The sequence below is a fragment of the Pungitius pungitius genome, chromosome 6, assembly GCF_949316345.1.
Source record: "Pungitius pungitius chromosome 6, fPunPun2.1, whole genome shotgun sequence".
Taxonomy (NCBI): domain Eukaryota; kingdom Metazoa; phylum Chordata; class Actinopteri; order Perciformes; family Gasterosteidae; genus Pungitius; species Pungitius pungitius.
The window spans coordinates 4,020,624-4,037,240 of NC_084905.1; the positions used below are offsets into that span (position 1 = coordinate 4,020,624).

Below are 16,617 nucleotides of genomic sequence, written 5' to 3' on the forward strand. Positions count from 1 at the left end.
CTAAAGCTTTTCAATCTAGGAAATCCACTTAAAAAAACAAGGTTTCTTAAGATGAGGATGCCCTCAGGAAATGTCACTTCAGCAACAAGAAAAATGACTCATGCAACTGTCCATTCCCTCCTTGTGTTGAGGTGTGTGCTCCCCCTGATTCTCATTCCCAGCATGTCTGTCCCATTTCTTCTAATCCTCGAGTCATGACCGATCTTAACTGCTTCCTCTTCTTCATGATTTTTTCGTTCCTTTTTCGTTATCTTTCACCCTCTGTTGGTCCGAACTGGCAGAAAGTCTGATGGTGCTCAACTGCCGGTGAGGGTTTCTTATTCAGTAAGTCCTTCTTTTCTGTCATTCCGCTCGCTTTTTTTCAGCTTCAGCATGCCTCCTTTTTCTGTCCCCTTTTGTGCGCCTCCTTGGTTTTAAGTTTCTCTCTTCCTTTTGGCCTCTCCCATCTTTCTCCCAGCTGGTTTCTCCTCTTTCCCATGCAGTTATCTTCCCTTTCTGACCTGTCTTTTGCCCCATTTAGGTTTCTTCCTTTTCCTCACCCTTCTACTTCTCCTCTCACCTCCGCCGTTTTCACGTAGCGCTTCCGAAGAGCTTTGAACTCAGGTAGCCGCGCAGCATTCCTCAACATGACCCCTGGGAGCCAGGTCAGCAAAAAAAAAGAGGGAAAAAAAACTATTATTTCAGCTTTCTCTTTGCCGATTCTGAGCCCAGGGGTCCGACTTCAGGGTCAAAGTGACTGGGACGGGCCGAGTGGACTTCAAAGCTCCTCCTGTGTTTTCGCTTTATTAGACTTAATGTTGAAAGGGTCAAATAATGGGATGTATTCATTTATCAGCTCCACAAATCAACAAATATAAATATATCAAATAAAGGATATTCGTCTCCACACAGCCTGTTTTGCTTACTGCAGTATAGAACGTGCTGTGTAGAAAGTGTGTAAATTAGGGTGTTAGCAATAAAAATAAAAATAAATCTCAATCTGTGCACGGAAGCTTTTAGGTTCACTGTATTGAAAATCCTCCTCCTTACCTTTTATAATCAGTGGCCTCTGCATTTGGCTGGCAGTCTGTGTGTGTGCTTTATTTTTGAGTTTCACGTTTCTATGAAACATGAACAACTGTCGTTGTTCGACTCGGGCAGATCAAATGCTTGTGGCATGTTGTGACCAAATGTTTTATTTTCCGTAGTGTACGTATGACAATGAGGGTTTGTAGCTTCTGTCTGTTAGTAGCGGGGGGGGGGGGGGGGGGGGGGGGGGGATTGCAACGTGGAACTCTTTTTGTGTTTCTTACTGCAGAGCGACAAGTTTCTGCAGTTGTTTATTGAGGGCCTGCCGTTGGTTCGCGGTTATGAAAGCTCGTTTTCTTGTTGGTTGCACATACCAAACATTCTGCAGCAGAGGGAGAAAAAGAAGGAAAGCCTTTTCTCTCGGGCTTCAGGCTTCCTTGGGATTGAACTTGAAAGAAAAAACAAACACTGGACTATTTAAAGCTTATTTTGTTGTTTCAATGATGCAAATCAACACTGCCAGTTAATTTACAGATCTGCTTGTGTGTTAATGGGAGCATGCTTCATATATTTTACTTATAGCAGCAAAACGCTCCGTGGTCAGTTTGAGCAGTGATTTATAAAACAACACAGTTCAGTGGTATTTGGTTGTTTGGTGCACATGGAGAATAATATCTGGGCTTATCTGTACTTTTCAGTCCCGCTGTTGACAAGGTTAAAAATACAATATCAGTAGCTTCACACTGGAGGGAGCCACAGTCTCATTTACTCTGCAATCCAGCATCCACTCTTACACGGAGCTACTGCAAAAACAGACAAACACGTTGAATAACAAAGTGTGACTTTACGACAGTATCTGTAACACATCCTGTTGAACCCACTCACACAATTTTTAGAAATTCATGGGACAACAGCTTCTGTCCTGAGTGATGTCACTACAGTTCAGTCCATAAGGTGAGGGAGTTCAATGTTCAACATGAACACCGTACATACATCACCAAAAGAAGAAATGCTGTGGAAAGTTGCTTTTTTAGAAAGACCCTCCCATGCATTAATACAATTTGACCTTTGACCTTTTAAAAACAGACAACTTAAAAATGTAAAATATAAAATTACTTAATTTCCACATTTAGTCCAACTACTAAACAGATAAAATAATGTACATTGCTCAATTGTCAAATGTATGGCCAGCAACTGGTTTGTCAAATATTCAACCTCGTCTGAAACTACAAGAGCAACATGAGTGCTACACCACCAGTGTGCTCTTGTTTAAAGAAAGAGAGAAGTGAAAATACATGAACAAAAGTTCTAAGCTGCCCTGAGGACTGAGAAGTCACCTGCAGAGCTAATCGTATCAGTAATGGTTAAAATAAATCAAGGAGTTTGATCCTCTTGTAAATCTTTTGTTCAGTCCACAGGGGGGTTGTAAAAAGGCTTTAGTTGATTTATCCTTTGTCCGTAATCCAGGTCTCTTCAAAAACGCAACTGATCTGATCTCACCTCCTGCTCCTCTCTGGCTTTGTCCCATCTTCTGCTAATGCATATCAGTGTTTTTGGAAGTTGACCCTTGACCCTTGCGGTTTGTATGATGGAGGAGGAGCAGGAAAATGGCAGACACGATGAGAGAGACTCCTGCCATTAGGAAACCCGTTCCGTAGTCACTCATCTTGTCTATGAAGAATCCTAAAGTGGAAAATGAATTTGAGTGATTTACAGCTTTAACACAGCCCCATTTTAATCATCTTATTTAAATCATCTACAAACATTCTTTGCTGACGCTGATGCAGAACGCCGGCCTAGCACGCCAGCATCACCAATTATCAATTTGTCAATATCATTTTGGCTAAGAGATAAGGAGGAGAGGAGTGCACAAATATACATGTTATCCTCAGGCTGTAATGCCAGCCCTTTCTTCCCATAATTGGAAGGCTTTGATGAATCCTCCACATCCATCAACTCCCTGGTCTTCAAAGTATAGCCCAAGTAATGAACAGTACAGTAAATAAGTAAAGAAATAGCCTGTGTCAGATGGGCCGTGTTAGGTTTTAAATAGAAACCACATTCCCCTTAATTAGCTTTTTGCTTGAGGTCAGCTCCAGCTATTAGCATTAACTTCAAATTGATATTCACGTGTGGTTAGTAATAGAAGGCTTTCAGGAACATTTGAGGTGGAAGGGAAATGGAAATGGTTCTTACAAAATATATCTAAAAAAAAGAAAAGGTACAGAAAAACTCCACAAAATGAATAGCTTCATTTTAACAGAAGAACACTGTGATTGAGCCAAAACAACAGAAATATGCACTTAATATGGAATGTGTCTGCTGATGATTTGTATTAGTATAATCAGAGCAAATGTCATTATCACTTGGCTCTGTAGATCCTCCTCAGATCCCATGAGTAATCTTTCAGCTTATTTTATTGGTTTCATAACCCACAACATTACTATTTAATGATTCACTCTCACCACTCTCATTTTTTTTTTCTGCCACGTCAGCTCACTATTTAGCCAATGTCATCACTTTGGTCACCAGTTCGCTCATCCCTCTCCCTTTGCTGTGCCATTTCCCTCATACAGCTATTGTTGATGTGTTCTGGAGGACACATTGTATGACTTGTGGAAAACATCAACAGAAGTGAAAACCATTGGAGAAGAAACTCCCTTTGAGGGATAAAAAAATCTTCGATAAGCAATCAGCCGTGAAATGAATCATGATGTTATAATTTGTTGCACAGTTGCTCCCTGAATGAAGCTCCAGGTCCTTTTCAATTCAATCCAATCAATAACTGATTAATTGAAAGGTTCTGCTGCATGCCATGAAGGTATGAAAACCTTATTTTTATTGAATAGGCTCACTGGGCTGTGGTTACAATGCAGAATGGTGTGTAAGCATTTCTATTCTGTCCAATTCAATGTGCTGGGAGAATAGGCTGACGGACACCATCATGTTGTATAAAATATTTCAGCTTCTTCCTGAGCTAACAGACATGTCAACAGTATGCAGTATAATTACTTTCCATCTACTCTGTGCAGCTTCTTGTTTATTTCTTGATGACAGCCAGTTCGCATGATGCGAGAGATCACAAGGAAAAAGCTGATATCCGATCCTTTCACATGCAGAGTACGCACTCTGTGTACTTGCAGCCAACCATCAAAGCATCCGCCAACTCACCAGCAATGGGAGGTCCGAGCAGGCCTCCGCTACTGCGTATGAGCATGAAGAAACCCAGCGCGCTTCCAAACCGGTTGACTCCCACAATCTCAGCCAGCACGGTGATGTGGATGGAAACCGTGGCGCCGTACACCAGGCCGTAAACTGCGCTGAAAGCGGCCAGCTGTGAGAACGAGGAGGCCAGCGGGCAGAGGAGTAACACCGTTCCCAGCAGGAACACTGTAGCCGTCAGCTGCCGCTCCTGGTACAGATACGGGAGAAACAAGTGTGCATCGGCTAATTGGCAAGAGGCTGGCTTCATATTCCCTGAAAGGACAGGATTATGGAATCTTCTGACATATCTGATTTTGAAAGTCGTGTTCTCCGTTTTAACTCTTAAACTGAACGTACCGTCTCCACCAATCTCAGGTTTGCCAACCAGCCAAAAAACACCCTTCCAAAAAGGTCCAACGCTGCAGAGATGGACATGAGTGCAGCTGCCTGGTACTCCTCAACACCCTTGCTACGAGCATATGGAACCAGAAACAGAGCCGGGGCGAAGAAACCCAATGCGGCAAAAAAACCAAACATTGAGTAAACCATGAATTGGGGATTGGAGATGAGAGTAAAATCGACGTATTTGAGGACTTTGATCCTTAGATCGGACTTCCTGGTCGACTCCGCATTTGCGCAGCTTGTTTTGCTTTGCTCCGAGTAGTCTTTCGGCGGCCATTGTGGCAAGCCTTCCTCCGCTGTGTTCACCTCACAGGTTGCTTTGAGTGGCCTCAACAGCATCCCGCACACACAGAGGTTAAACTGCAGAGCCCCCAGGATTAGCAAAGCACCCCTCCAGGAGTAGCTGTCAATCAACAGCTGGAACAGTGGTGTGAGGACAAAAGTGAGGATGCACTCCCCAGCACTGGCCACGGCGTTTGCCATCGGACGCCTCCTTTCAAAGTATAAGCCCAGCATGGTGACTGTGGGGGTCCATGTCATTGCATAGCCCAAACCTGCAGCAAAGGAGAACAGTGAAAATCATGTTTGGTCTGCCTGGTTCTGGGTTTGTGTGTGTGTTTGTGTGTGTGTTTGTGTGTGTTTGCTCCAAACCACGCACCATTTAGGAACCCCACTGTTAGGTAGAGTTCAATCAGGTTACGAGCGAAAGCCCCAGAAACGACTCCTACGCTGCATATCAGTCCTCCCATCATCGCTACGGAGCGATGGCTAAAGCGAGCACTCAGAGCGGATGCTACGGGAGCTGCAGAGGGACACACAGGACATTTATTAGTAGTTAGGACATTTAGGGGGATATCATTCTGGGCGAAACAATTGCAGTGTACTTAATGTATACGTCACACCAGTTAAGAGGTCATGTTCCTTTTTATAGCGGAATTAAAAAAGACCTTCCCTTACCTTATATAAATATTTTACCAATATTCTCATTGAAAACACCACAGATCTTTTAAAGTTTTTGTATGAATCCTATTGTATCTTGCTGCTTGGGTACGGTTACATTTGAGGCAGATAATTTAATTTAACCACACACTCAAGTTTGAACTAATCTAAAGTTGAGTTTACTTTTATCTGAAATAAAGATTTGAATATGACTGAAAATTGATGGTTATAAAACAAAAAAACTGATGCTCACGGTGCATATATTCTGATAATTACCCACAACATGAATGGTTGCCACGGCAATGGAGGTAATCCAAGATGTTCCTGTTGCCGTGGTTTCAAAGCTTTGGTGTATCTCAACGTAGAATACACCAAATGCCTTAATGACTCCAAAGGTCAGGCCAAATACCAGGAAGCAGGAGAGCAGAATGAACCAGGCGTGGCCACCATCAGGGGACGCTGCGGGGGCCACGGCTACCCTCGCCTTGGCTGGGGAGTGCATGTTCATGTCTAGGAAGAAAATACATTGAGTTCATTTGTCATGTCTTGGGTATTCATAATAAATCATGAACTTTACATAAGAATTTGTTTGTTTCAAGAATTGTTGCTATACATTTTTAGAATAAAATAAGTACATCAAAGTGTTGATGAGCAACAAGGGAATAAAAAAAAAAACTCAAGAATGTCAGTCAAATTCTATTTCTTTTCAAAAAGTAATGTAACGTGTGTATCCAGGTTCACGGTTCAGTCCCATTTTGAAGTCATCCAAGGGGGACACATCACGCTGAATTAAGCTGCTGCTTGTTTAAATAATATGATGCCCGCAATGTCGCTTCATCGATAAGAAATGCTTACATTTTGAAGTATTTTACAATACCTCCATTTCATACCTACATACATACATGTTATTAAGCATGTGAATTATAACCAGCTATACTTCCAGCAGCATCAATCACAGAGGGGTGAATTGATCATTTCTTTGCCTCTGTGGCTATTTGTGTGCATTTTTATACTATGTATGTGGACTGTACGCATATTCAGATATCAGGATTTCCATATGACGGGTGTTTATACAACACTTTGAGCAATAGCACATTAGAACCATTATAGGGATTATGAAAAATACACAGCACAGACAATAATAACAGTAAGCGTTGAAGCCTCCATAACAACCAGTTTACAGAGGATTTTCAAGCAATTTAATTAAAGACCGCAATTGATTGGACAGAAAGAGCTGCATCCAAATCCGGAACATGACCCCAAAAGCTCACAGCACAAGCCAGGGTGAATCAACACAATACATTTGCACTTTTTCATGGGTTATTGTATATAAAAAGACATTTCTACTGTACCTGCTATGGTCAAAGTGAAGCTATCATGCTGCAGGAAGACTCTCCGGGCTCAGTGCTGATAAATAACCCAAAAGGTACAAGGGTCAAATATGTACATGTCTCTGAGCGTAACTAATACAAAAGGCAAGTTGAGTAAAACATTGACGGTGGATGGTGTAAAATCCAAGGCTGAAGTTATGCATAACACATGTGCGCTTGAGCTGCTAAGCTGCAAAGACATTTGCAACCCACTCTCTCCCTTCCGTAGTGCTGAGACGCTGAAACGAGTGCAGGGCAAAGGTCCATGAACACAGCAACAGAGTCAAGAGCCACAGAGAAAGAATAGATCTATAGAGTACAGAAACATTGTTGTGTTGTTTTGTTATAGAGAATAAATATACAACATGCAATATTCCCATTTACAACATGTTGCAGGATGTCAAATAGGAACCATTGCGTTAGTAATCGTACATTGTGATGCAGAGCTCAATCTACAGGCTCAGACAACCGAGTTAATGCTGTGCATGCATGCGGATACACGGTGGGGCGCCCAGCAAGTCCTTTCATATGTGATGAGCTTCCTCATGTTCACATCCCTCCTGCAGTCTCACACACAGTTCACATGGATCCTCTAAAGATCAGAATGTGTCACAAAACCAACATGCTCTGATAGCAAAATGTTTTGACAACACATTAAACGCAGACATGAGAGTTATTGATATTGAGTATCAAGGATTTCAATACAAAACTACAATTTACATGTTGTCAGCAAAGAGTTGTGATCTTGTTGAGTGTTTTGCTCTCAGTGAGGGAGGAACAAGCAGCTTGGCAGATATTTTTCTAACCATCCATCCATCCATTCATTCATTTATATCACAGACTAATATTTCAGGAATGAAAGGCAGTTAACCAGTTTTCTAATGGTTGTGAGTATGCATGCTTGGATTTGAGATGGCTTCATTATGCCACAAACAGCTCGGACAGATGCTTCATAAATTCCCTTCAACTGCCTCTCAGGGGTCCAGCCTGCCAATAAACTTTTGCAAACTATTAATTCAGCCTATGAACCGCCTCTTTTATGGTTCACCGAGGCTTTGGGTGTCTCAATTCGTTACTGGCGGAAAAGCATTTTTAAAGGCGACAGTTTTGCTTTGGGCTCCTGACTCAGCAGAAAATGGCAAAGACATTTTTTAGGGCAACACAATATTAAAATGAAAGGCGTATTGATCAGATTAGATAGTTATACATTGGATAGCATAGTTATACGTGTACCGCTGAATGTTGTTGATGGAGCACTTAGTTTGGCTGAGGTCTGCTGAAGGTCACTGTTGGCAGCTCTTTTCAGGTATCAGAACTTAGACAGACAGAGGGTGCCTAAAATCAAAAATCAATCTTCTGCATCCGTACAAACACACAGAAAATAATTTTGAAGGGGTCTGATCCGTTACGTAACATCATTAATGACCCCTGCTTTTTCAGAGAATCTTCGGCAATCTGACTTTCAAGGACCCGGCTTGCATTTGGTGCACTCATCGTTGAATTATACTTCCCCTAAGGGTGTTCTACAAACAATTAAAGATTCATGGGCATGGGTGATAAATTATAGATCTATGGTGGGGAAAACTGAGAATGGGAGCGCGGTGGTATAGATGGAGAGGAACGCCCTCTGAATAATGAATATGTGTTGTAGAGGCCTGACATGCTGGCCACAGAGGGACGGACTCCTGGGAAGTCTTCTACACTCGTTTCACGGCATCGGGGCTTCACGTTTGAATTGTTGCTGCAGCAAAGGCAGGTTTGCCTGCCCTAAATGTCATCAAACAAGTCCTGAAGAAATAACATCTCAAGGTCAGTATTCCATTCACATTCTCAGCTCTTTATGAATGCAAGCGCTGTCCATGGTAACCCTGCAGCATGTGAAGAAAATACCACACACTCCAGATGATTAATTCTGCATCTGGGTTGATGCAAAACACCCACATGGGCAGTATTTCCATCAGTCATTGACTTTTTAAAAATGATTTTACTCAATTTAATTTAAAAAAAAAAAGAAAAAGAATAATATCTCTGAGATAATTCACGAGCAATTTCTGAGAAAACATTGCTGACAGAATCTATTCTGTTGTTTATTCGTGATTCAACATTTTGAAAACTTTTTCTTCATGCTATCGATGCAATAAAGCAGAAATACAGTTTACTCTTCAGCTTCTTTTTACTTATGTGTGGAATGAAGAGGTCTTTTGGTGGCACGCTTTTTCTGAGAAAATAGCTTATTTTCCAACCACGGTAGTAGCACGGATGTGGCTCTGTGGGAATGGCAACGTCAGCTGTTTGGAACCATACTGAAACATCTCCACAGCTATTGGATTGATGGCCATAAAAGTCTGGACTGACATGGGAGGATTTTTGTGATGCTCTCGCTTTCCATAGCTCCATCACATCTGTTTCCACTCATTCAAAAGCATTCATGGCCTTCAGAAGATTCATCTAGATGACTTTTGTGATTGTCTGACACGACAGCCCCACCATGACCTGTTGTGTTAATTGAGATGTCGCTACAATTATTGGACTGATTTTTTTGGAAACAGATAGAACATTTGATATTTATAAGATATTTATAATAAATAGAGCATATAGGCTCTTTGAATTGTAGGCCTTACTTTACCAGGGAGTGGTCAGGTCAGTGAGGGATTTCAGATTCGACCATCAGATGGAGCCAGTAGGGAGAGTCATGTGATGCCTTGGAGCAGAAAGGAATTAACGAGGGAGGAGCTGGGCTTGAATGTGCAGCCAATCACACACAACAACAGCACAAGGGACACGCAAGGGGGAATTAGAAGAGCTGAGCTGGAGAAGGAGCAGGAAGAAGCCTCCTGTAAACCAATATTTATGGTCATATGAGACTGGACGAGGGGACTTCTCTATTTACCTACAATTTATACTTTTTTGCACTTTGTAACTGTATTGCTTATTACATCTTTTGATTTTTATATTCTTCTTCTCGTCTCAGAAGGGGAGAGTGAACAGTAGTGATCTTTAATCAGAAGTTCAGAACTCAAAATTAAAAATTACAATGGTTATCAAAATAAACAATATACGTAAATATTTTAGCATACACTAACCAAAGTGAGCATATAACCAAAGCATGATGAAAATACACTTGTGACTGTATATTTTCATCATCATCCACACAACCCATTTGAAGAAATACTGACCTCAAGCTAACATCAGCCAGATTTCAGTTTACAACAAGACAGATCCATGGCGGAAAACATGATATAACTTCTCTGCTTGCTGATGAAACATGAAAATGTCCAGCAGCCACTGACCCATGCGCCCCAGTAATTGTAATAAAAGCTAACAAGCCAGTCAGTGTGTCAGTGTGCGATTGTGCGACGAGCCAAGGTCATTGCAAAAGCCAACGCAGTGGTTCTCATCCAAGGAGGGCGAGTTGGCATCGACTGTCGGCTCTAATTAGTGGTGAAGCCAAAAGTCGGACAAATCAATGTTTGTTACTACTCGTCGCTGTGTGTTTGTCTGCAATAAAAGGTTCACTGATCCAGCAGCCGTCACGCCACACACACACAAACACGCCGCAGTTTGGCGCTTTTGTTCTGGGGGGGCGGGGGGGGGGGGGGGGTATACAATGATTATGCACACATAGCTATCCAGAAACATGGAGAAATGTATGCAGAAATACAAGATGACACACTGATTGTCCTTGGGGTTTAACCAGGAGAATAGCGAGGTAGTGAACTCCCTTCTCTCTGCTTGTTTGATGGCCGCGGAGTTGAGAGAAGTCACTGTGAGCTTATTTTTAGGCTGGCCAGGTTCTGTAAAACTGGGCCCACAGCGCCTTCCCCACTCTGTCTTTCCCGAAAAATGGCTTAGTCAATAATCATTTAAGATTCCACCCTGCTTGGAAACCAAAGCATGTACGACCCCCCCTCCCCCCCCCCCGCCCCCTCCCACACAGCAGCACACACGTCACATCTGCAACACTGGAGCTTGCAGATACCCTTTCATCTATCTCTGCGCTTCCCTCGGCCCCAAAGAATGTTTCCCGCGTCGGCTTTGTTTTTAGCTGAGTGTGAACTATTCTGCAGAACAGGAGAGCGGAGCACACGCGTGTGGATGAGGGGGGGGGGGGCTTCCTCTGGAGGGCCACTGACAGTCAGTTGTTCTGCAGACGCACGCAAACTGAGCCATCACTCGCTTACCTTTTAAATGTTGAAAACCATTCATCTATGGATCAGGCGAGTGCGTCGCTCACCCGTCTTCTCCTTCCCCAAACATTTTTACCAACGCGGCTGACCAGATGCATTAATGCTCTGGTGGAGTGAGGAGGCCACAACTTGAGGTAAAGCTTATATTGCTCCATCACGCCATAAAAATAATAATCTACTTTCTAAAATCAATATCACCTTTCTAAAACGTACGTGAAGCAACGACTTCTCCTCCTTACAGTACCAGCTTCGCTTGTAATGTTTTCGAAATTGTATACAAGATACTGCAAAGCGTGTCTCTGCTTGGGTGTGAGCTGTGGCGTTCGGCCCTCCACCTCCGCCTAAGTACCTCACAGTGGCACACTCCCAGAAAACACAGGTGTGTGTGTGGGCTTTACCCAGGTGACGAGCAACGCAGCCAACTTTTCTGATTGCACGTGGGTCATCCACCGGCCATGTGAAGCTATTAGAGGTGTTTCTGCCTTCACTGGTACATGAATGAAAGTGTGAGGTATAACTCACAGAAAATAGTCTAGAACAAAATGAATGACCTGGAATTTGTTATATATATGTGCATTCCAGCATTTAAAGGAATAGATGGGTGGGACGGTCAACCTAGATCTGTAAAGTTAAGTGTGCAGCTGGAGGTAAATAGCAGGGGAGGGAAACAGCTGCGCCCAGAGACTACTCTGTGAAACCATCAATTGTTTTTTTCTTTTTACATTTCTTCAGCAAATAGGAAACAACACTAGTACACACTAAATAGAAAGCTTGAGCCAGCAAGTGGTCATCTTAGATTAGGATAAAGATCACCCCCCCCCCCCCAAAAAAAAAAAGATTTTTAATAGGGGTAATGGGGAGAATGGAAAAGCATTACCAATATATTTCAGAAAAATAAATTTAAAAAAAACTTTTTTTAGGCGCTACGTGCAAGTCCCTCCTAACACCTTTCTGGAGCGTCACTTTGTTGTCCTACAAAAAACGGTTTGCATCCTTCGTGCAGTGGATGTAATTTAGCGCACGTTCACATCATAGGACGCAATTCACTCTAATTGCCGACGCTTTCGTTACGCACTGAAAGAAAGACTCGGCAATTCTTCTGCGCATAAAAAACATGCAAATACGTTCACAGACGGTTCAACAAACAGCGGTATTTGTTGTGATATTTGTTTTCCCTGGGAGGAAATGCTTCAAAGAATACAGTATGCACAGACAAACTACGTTGCTGGTCCGTCTCACCTGTTGATGTCCAGCTCTGGAGGGAGGTGTGTCAGGATGTTGTTTCGGGGAAGTGTAAAAGTGTTGACAGGTAGATGCGGGAGGGAGGAAGCCTGAGACTCAATTGGTGGGATCCGCTGTCGGAGAATTTCAGCTCTCTTTAGTTTGTTAGCATCCTCCTTTCCTTAAATGTTGGACTAAGATAAAGTTGAAAACCGATGATGAAGCTTTTTCTTGTTTTTATGAAGAGCAGGATAGAGCGTCAGTCTTGATAAACCACATCCAAGCTGGTTGCATTTCTTCAGTCCGCCTCAATCATGCTGAGCACTGATGGAGCACTGATGGAGCACTGATGGAGCACTGATGGAGCACTCAAGCATAGATTGATTATATAATCAAGTGTTGAACAATGGCTCCTGATCTCTGTTCATAAGCAGAGAAACAAGCCAAAGGTCACACAGTGGCAGTCCCCAAGGCAATTTAATGACTCTGAGAAACTATTAATACTAACATAGATGTGTGAATGTCTTAATAAATATCACTATATTCTAATCACTGTGATATATCTTGTCAAATGCACTAAAAGACCCCCTGTAGTGGTGTCTTGTACTTTACTTTAAGGCTTTGGAGGTTTACAGAAACCTCCCTATTTACTGCAGATTCTTACCATTTATGACATTAATATTTTTATATCTTGCATTTTTATGTATAAGATACTTTTAGGTAAAGGAAATATTCCTGATCATCAGCAGAGGTCAAATTTCTGTCTGATTTAGGGGAACCAAATTATGGAATGGTGTCAGTGCCTAAAAAAAATCAAATTACTGTTTTGTATGAGTCAATGTATTCGTTTTGTTCTTTTTGGTTATATTTACAAATCTATATGTGTTTCAATTTGCATTTCCATTGCTTATAAATGAACACAGAGGTTTAATCCAACAGCCCTAAACGATCTCAAGCCATGCTTACTTTTACATGGACACACATGCTCACATACACCCACAACACAATGACTTCATTTATCTTTCTTTCTTTTCCTTCTTTTCCTTTGTTGTCTTACATGCATATCTTGTTTTATGTTTGTAAAATATTTTAATACTATGTAGGTGGAAGCTTCAAATTAGCCCAGTTGGCTTTTTGCTTCTTCCTGCACAGTGATATTCATTATTTCTATATTGTTTGTTTTTTAAGTCTATTTTATTGCTTGAATTGTACAAATAATTGCAAAAATATTTAATTAATAATGTAATTAAATTAGTTACACTGAATCTCTAACAAAGTCTTGTCCACATGTTTTGTCCATGTAATACAACCTGGGACACAGTGTATATATATATATGGAAGATATGCGTAATTGACCTTAAATGAGGTTAAGGTGAAGGAAAGCTTTGTTTGTTTTAGTGAAACGCACATTTGTACATTTGTATCCATGTCGTTGCATGAACATGGTGCAAGTTGAAAATTCAGTCAACTTCCTACTATCTAGCAAGTAGAGTTACACATAAATCACTGACTCATCAGCAGAAAATAAAAAGCATACTCCCACGATAACTGAAATACTGACCTTCCATTCGCCCAGAAAGACAACAAAGTGTCTTTGACGTCCCGCCGCTGATCCATCGCAATCTCTGGTGTGACCTTGCTGACACAAAACAAGCCAATAAACCAATTAGCCACTCAAAGGAGCCCACTGGCTCCAGACACGTTTGAATGCACGCGGTCCGATGAGGTGGAGGTCGACTGCTTTGACTGAAATGTTCTTCCTAACAACAGGTTGGAACCTGCTGGTTATGAACTTTCATAGAAAGTAGGCTTTTCTGTCACCTGAAAGTGTTTTTCGTCTTACTGGAACACGGGGGCCAGTAGATCACCAAAAACAGAGATTATTAAAACCAATCCATCAGATGGGAAAGGTCACAGGGACAATATAATGAGGTTGCTGCAATTCAGTCTGCTGGATACAAACCGTGTCAAACTAGTCAAACACAAAAACACATCGATCAAATTATGAGTGTTTCAGGGGCCCGACCCTCCAAGGACCAAGGCCCAGTCCCAGCACCATTTTTAAACTAGGACACCCTTAATGTCTCTCTTTTCTCTATCCAGTCTTTCCATCCTCTATGTCTACTAAAGATAAAGAATAAATCTTCTAATAAATATAGAAATATATTTAAACAAATTATCGGCAGAAACTCGAGGGCCACGTTTTTTTTAAAACGTTAAACTTCATTAAAGTCATTTGCATGTCCGTGTTTGTACGGTTGCTATTTCTTCCGCTGAGATGTTCTTCTCACCAAACTGAGGAAAAACCTTGTGGAGTATTTCCTAATCAATACTTTTGTAGAAAAGCCTGCGCAGAGAGAGAAAAACATCCCTCGTAGTTGAGGCGAGTTTTACCCCACATCTTCTTAGAAACCACAACCACCTCATTTATTTCCGGGCACAGGAACATCTCTTCTTCGTCCAACTCCACCACCATTACTTTTCCAGGAACCATGTGTGGAACCCTTGAATCCCGCCAGTGGTATAAATCAAAGACCACCTGAAGGTGTCGAAAAGCCCTCAAAAGGGAATTAGAGGGTGCGATTCGCCACAGCACCCTGTGCGTCTGCCGTGTGTGAGAAGCACCTGCACCACACAGAACGCATTGGCGCACAGCCGCAGGGGTACAAATTAGGCATTAACCTCTGGAATAGTGATTCGGTGTGAAGAGCCCCCCGGGGGGGGAGGACTTTTGTATTCATGACAGGCTTCATTGGTGTTGCTTGAGCTGTCCTCCTACTGAGCTTGAGGGAGTATCAGCCTGCGAGTCTCTGAGGGTATTTTCAAATTTTTTGTGCGAGTATGTGGTAATATATGTTTTTTTTTTGTTTTTTTTTAGGGAGGACTGGATCATGAGGGAAAACCACATAAAGGGAGAAATCCAAGTCCGAGCACACAGTCCAGCTCATAATGAAGAAGCTCGATAAAGAGACTGTCGTTCTCTGTGTCAGCCTCCTCTGAGATATCTTACCACTTGCCCTTTGTATGTATCGCTTCATTTCTGTCACCACAAAGGCAATCTTTTTTTTCCCAGTGGTTTTACATTCCTATCACGCCCTCACTTTCTTCTCTTTTTCAGCGGCGCTCTCCAATAAACCAACTTTTACACCGTTTATTTCAATTTTGATGGACACGTTATTCCATAAATCAGTTCTTGTGTCCCTACAGCGAGGCAGACTTTTCCATTTCATTCCCGTAAATACGGGGAAGAAGACACTTTGAGACTTTTCAGTCTGAGCCCGTTTAGATGTTGCGATACGGCCTCTATAGAGGTTTCTATCCCGATATTCCGAGTCTGTTTAATTGTATCCCTGTCTTATCTAAAATCTCGGGCTTGTCCATCGACCTTGAAGAATGCAGAAAAACAACCCGTTCAAATCTGATGACAAAGGAGGAATTCAAAAAAGACATTTATCACAAAGGAGAAGAATAAATGCCTGCTGGCATATTACCTTCAATTTGTGACTCACAGTAAAAGGACAGTGTGCAATAAGAACACATCAGTTCAATTTAATTTATGAGGAAAATTATGACATCCACTGAAACTGACCCCACATATCATTCTATTCTAGCCGCAAACAAATGCTAAAATGATTTTTGGTGTAGTCCTTCGGATAACCTTTACTTGCAAGATTTGTTCTACCATTTGCATCTTCTATTTTCTTAATTATAAAATGATTTAAATGGAGAACAGTAAATTAGGTTATCTTGTGATCCATTTATCATATGATAAACAGAAGAGAATTTAATAAAATATATATATATCTCAATATATGGTGATGTATTGAGCTTGAATCACTTTAGTTGTGCTGTTGTGGGATTATTTAACTTAATAGGTCAACACATATGTTTTGCAAGCTAACATAATCAAAAATAATGCAGTAGTGTGTTAACATGTGTAACGTCTTTATTAAACCTGGATCAATTAGTGGTGAGTACTGAATGCCGAGTGGTAGCGTTGCCATGAACATTACAGCACTTCTTGCAACACCCCTCAGCTATGACGACCCTGCAGCCCTTAAATGAATGAATAGAGGAAAGTGAGAAAGAAAGTAGTTGGCTCTGAATTTTAAATATCCTTCAGCGGCTTCTCGTTTGCTGGAGACATGTGGGCGTCCATTGTGAAAAAAACTGAAAAAAAATCACTACCTTGCTCACAAATGTAATTCCGCTCGCTAACAGCTGGATTTCTCTCTAGATGCAAATGTGTGCTACCACACAACTTGTATGAAAACATTGATAACACA

At 41.7% G+C, this 16,617-nt stretch overlaps 1 protein-coding gene across 3 annotated transcripts; it reads right to left on the reverse strand.

Moving 5' to 3' along the window:
• Positions 1-1,281: 1,281 nt before the first annotated feature.
• Positions 1,282-13,551, reverse strand: si:dkey-246g23.4 (uncharacterized protein LOC559426 homolog). 3 transcript variants are annotated; one of them, XM_062563196.1, is made up of 7 exons: positions 12,350-13,551; positions 6,906-6,960; positions 5,830-6,063; positions 5,273-5,416; positions 4,570-5,168; positions 4,180-4,420; positions 1,282-2,691 (listed from the first exon to the last, which is right to left on the reverse strand). In XM_062563196.1, exons 3-7 carry the CDS (start codon positions 6,059-6,061, stop codon positions 2,543-2,545), a joined length of 1,365 nt encoding a protein of 454 aa, XP_062419180.1. In that variant the 5' UTR covers positions 6,062-6,063; positions 6,906-6,960; positions 12,350-13,551; the 3' UTR covers positions 1,282-2,542. The 3 variants fall into 3 exon arrangements, with proteins under 3 accessions (XP_062419180.1, XP_062419181.1, XP_037307485.2); XM_062563197.1 differs by lacking the exon at positions 12,350-13,551 and having other exon boundaries at positions 6,906-7,615; XM_037451588.2 differs by lacking the exons at positions 6,906-6,960; positions 12,350-13,551 and having other exon boundaries at positions 5,830-6,596.
• Between the last annotated feature and the right edge of the window lie 3,066 nt (positions 13,552-16,617).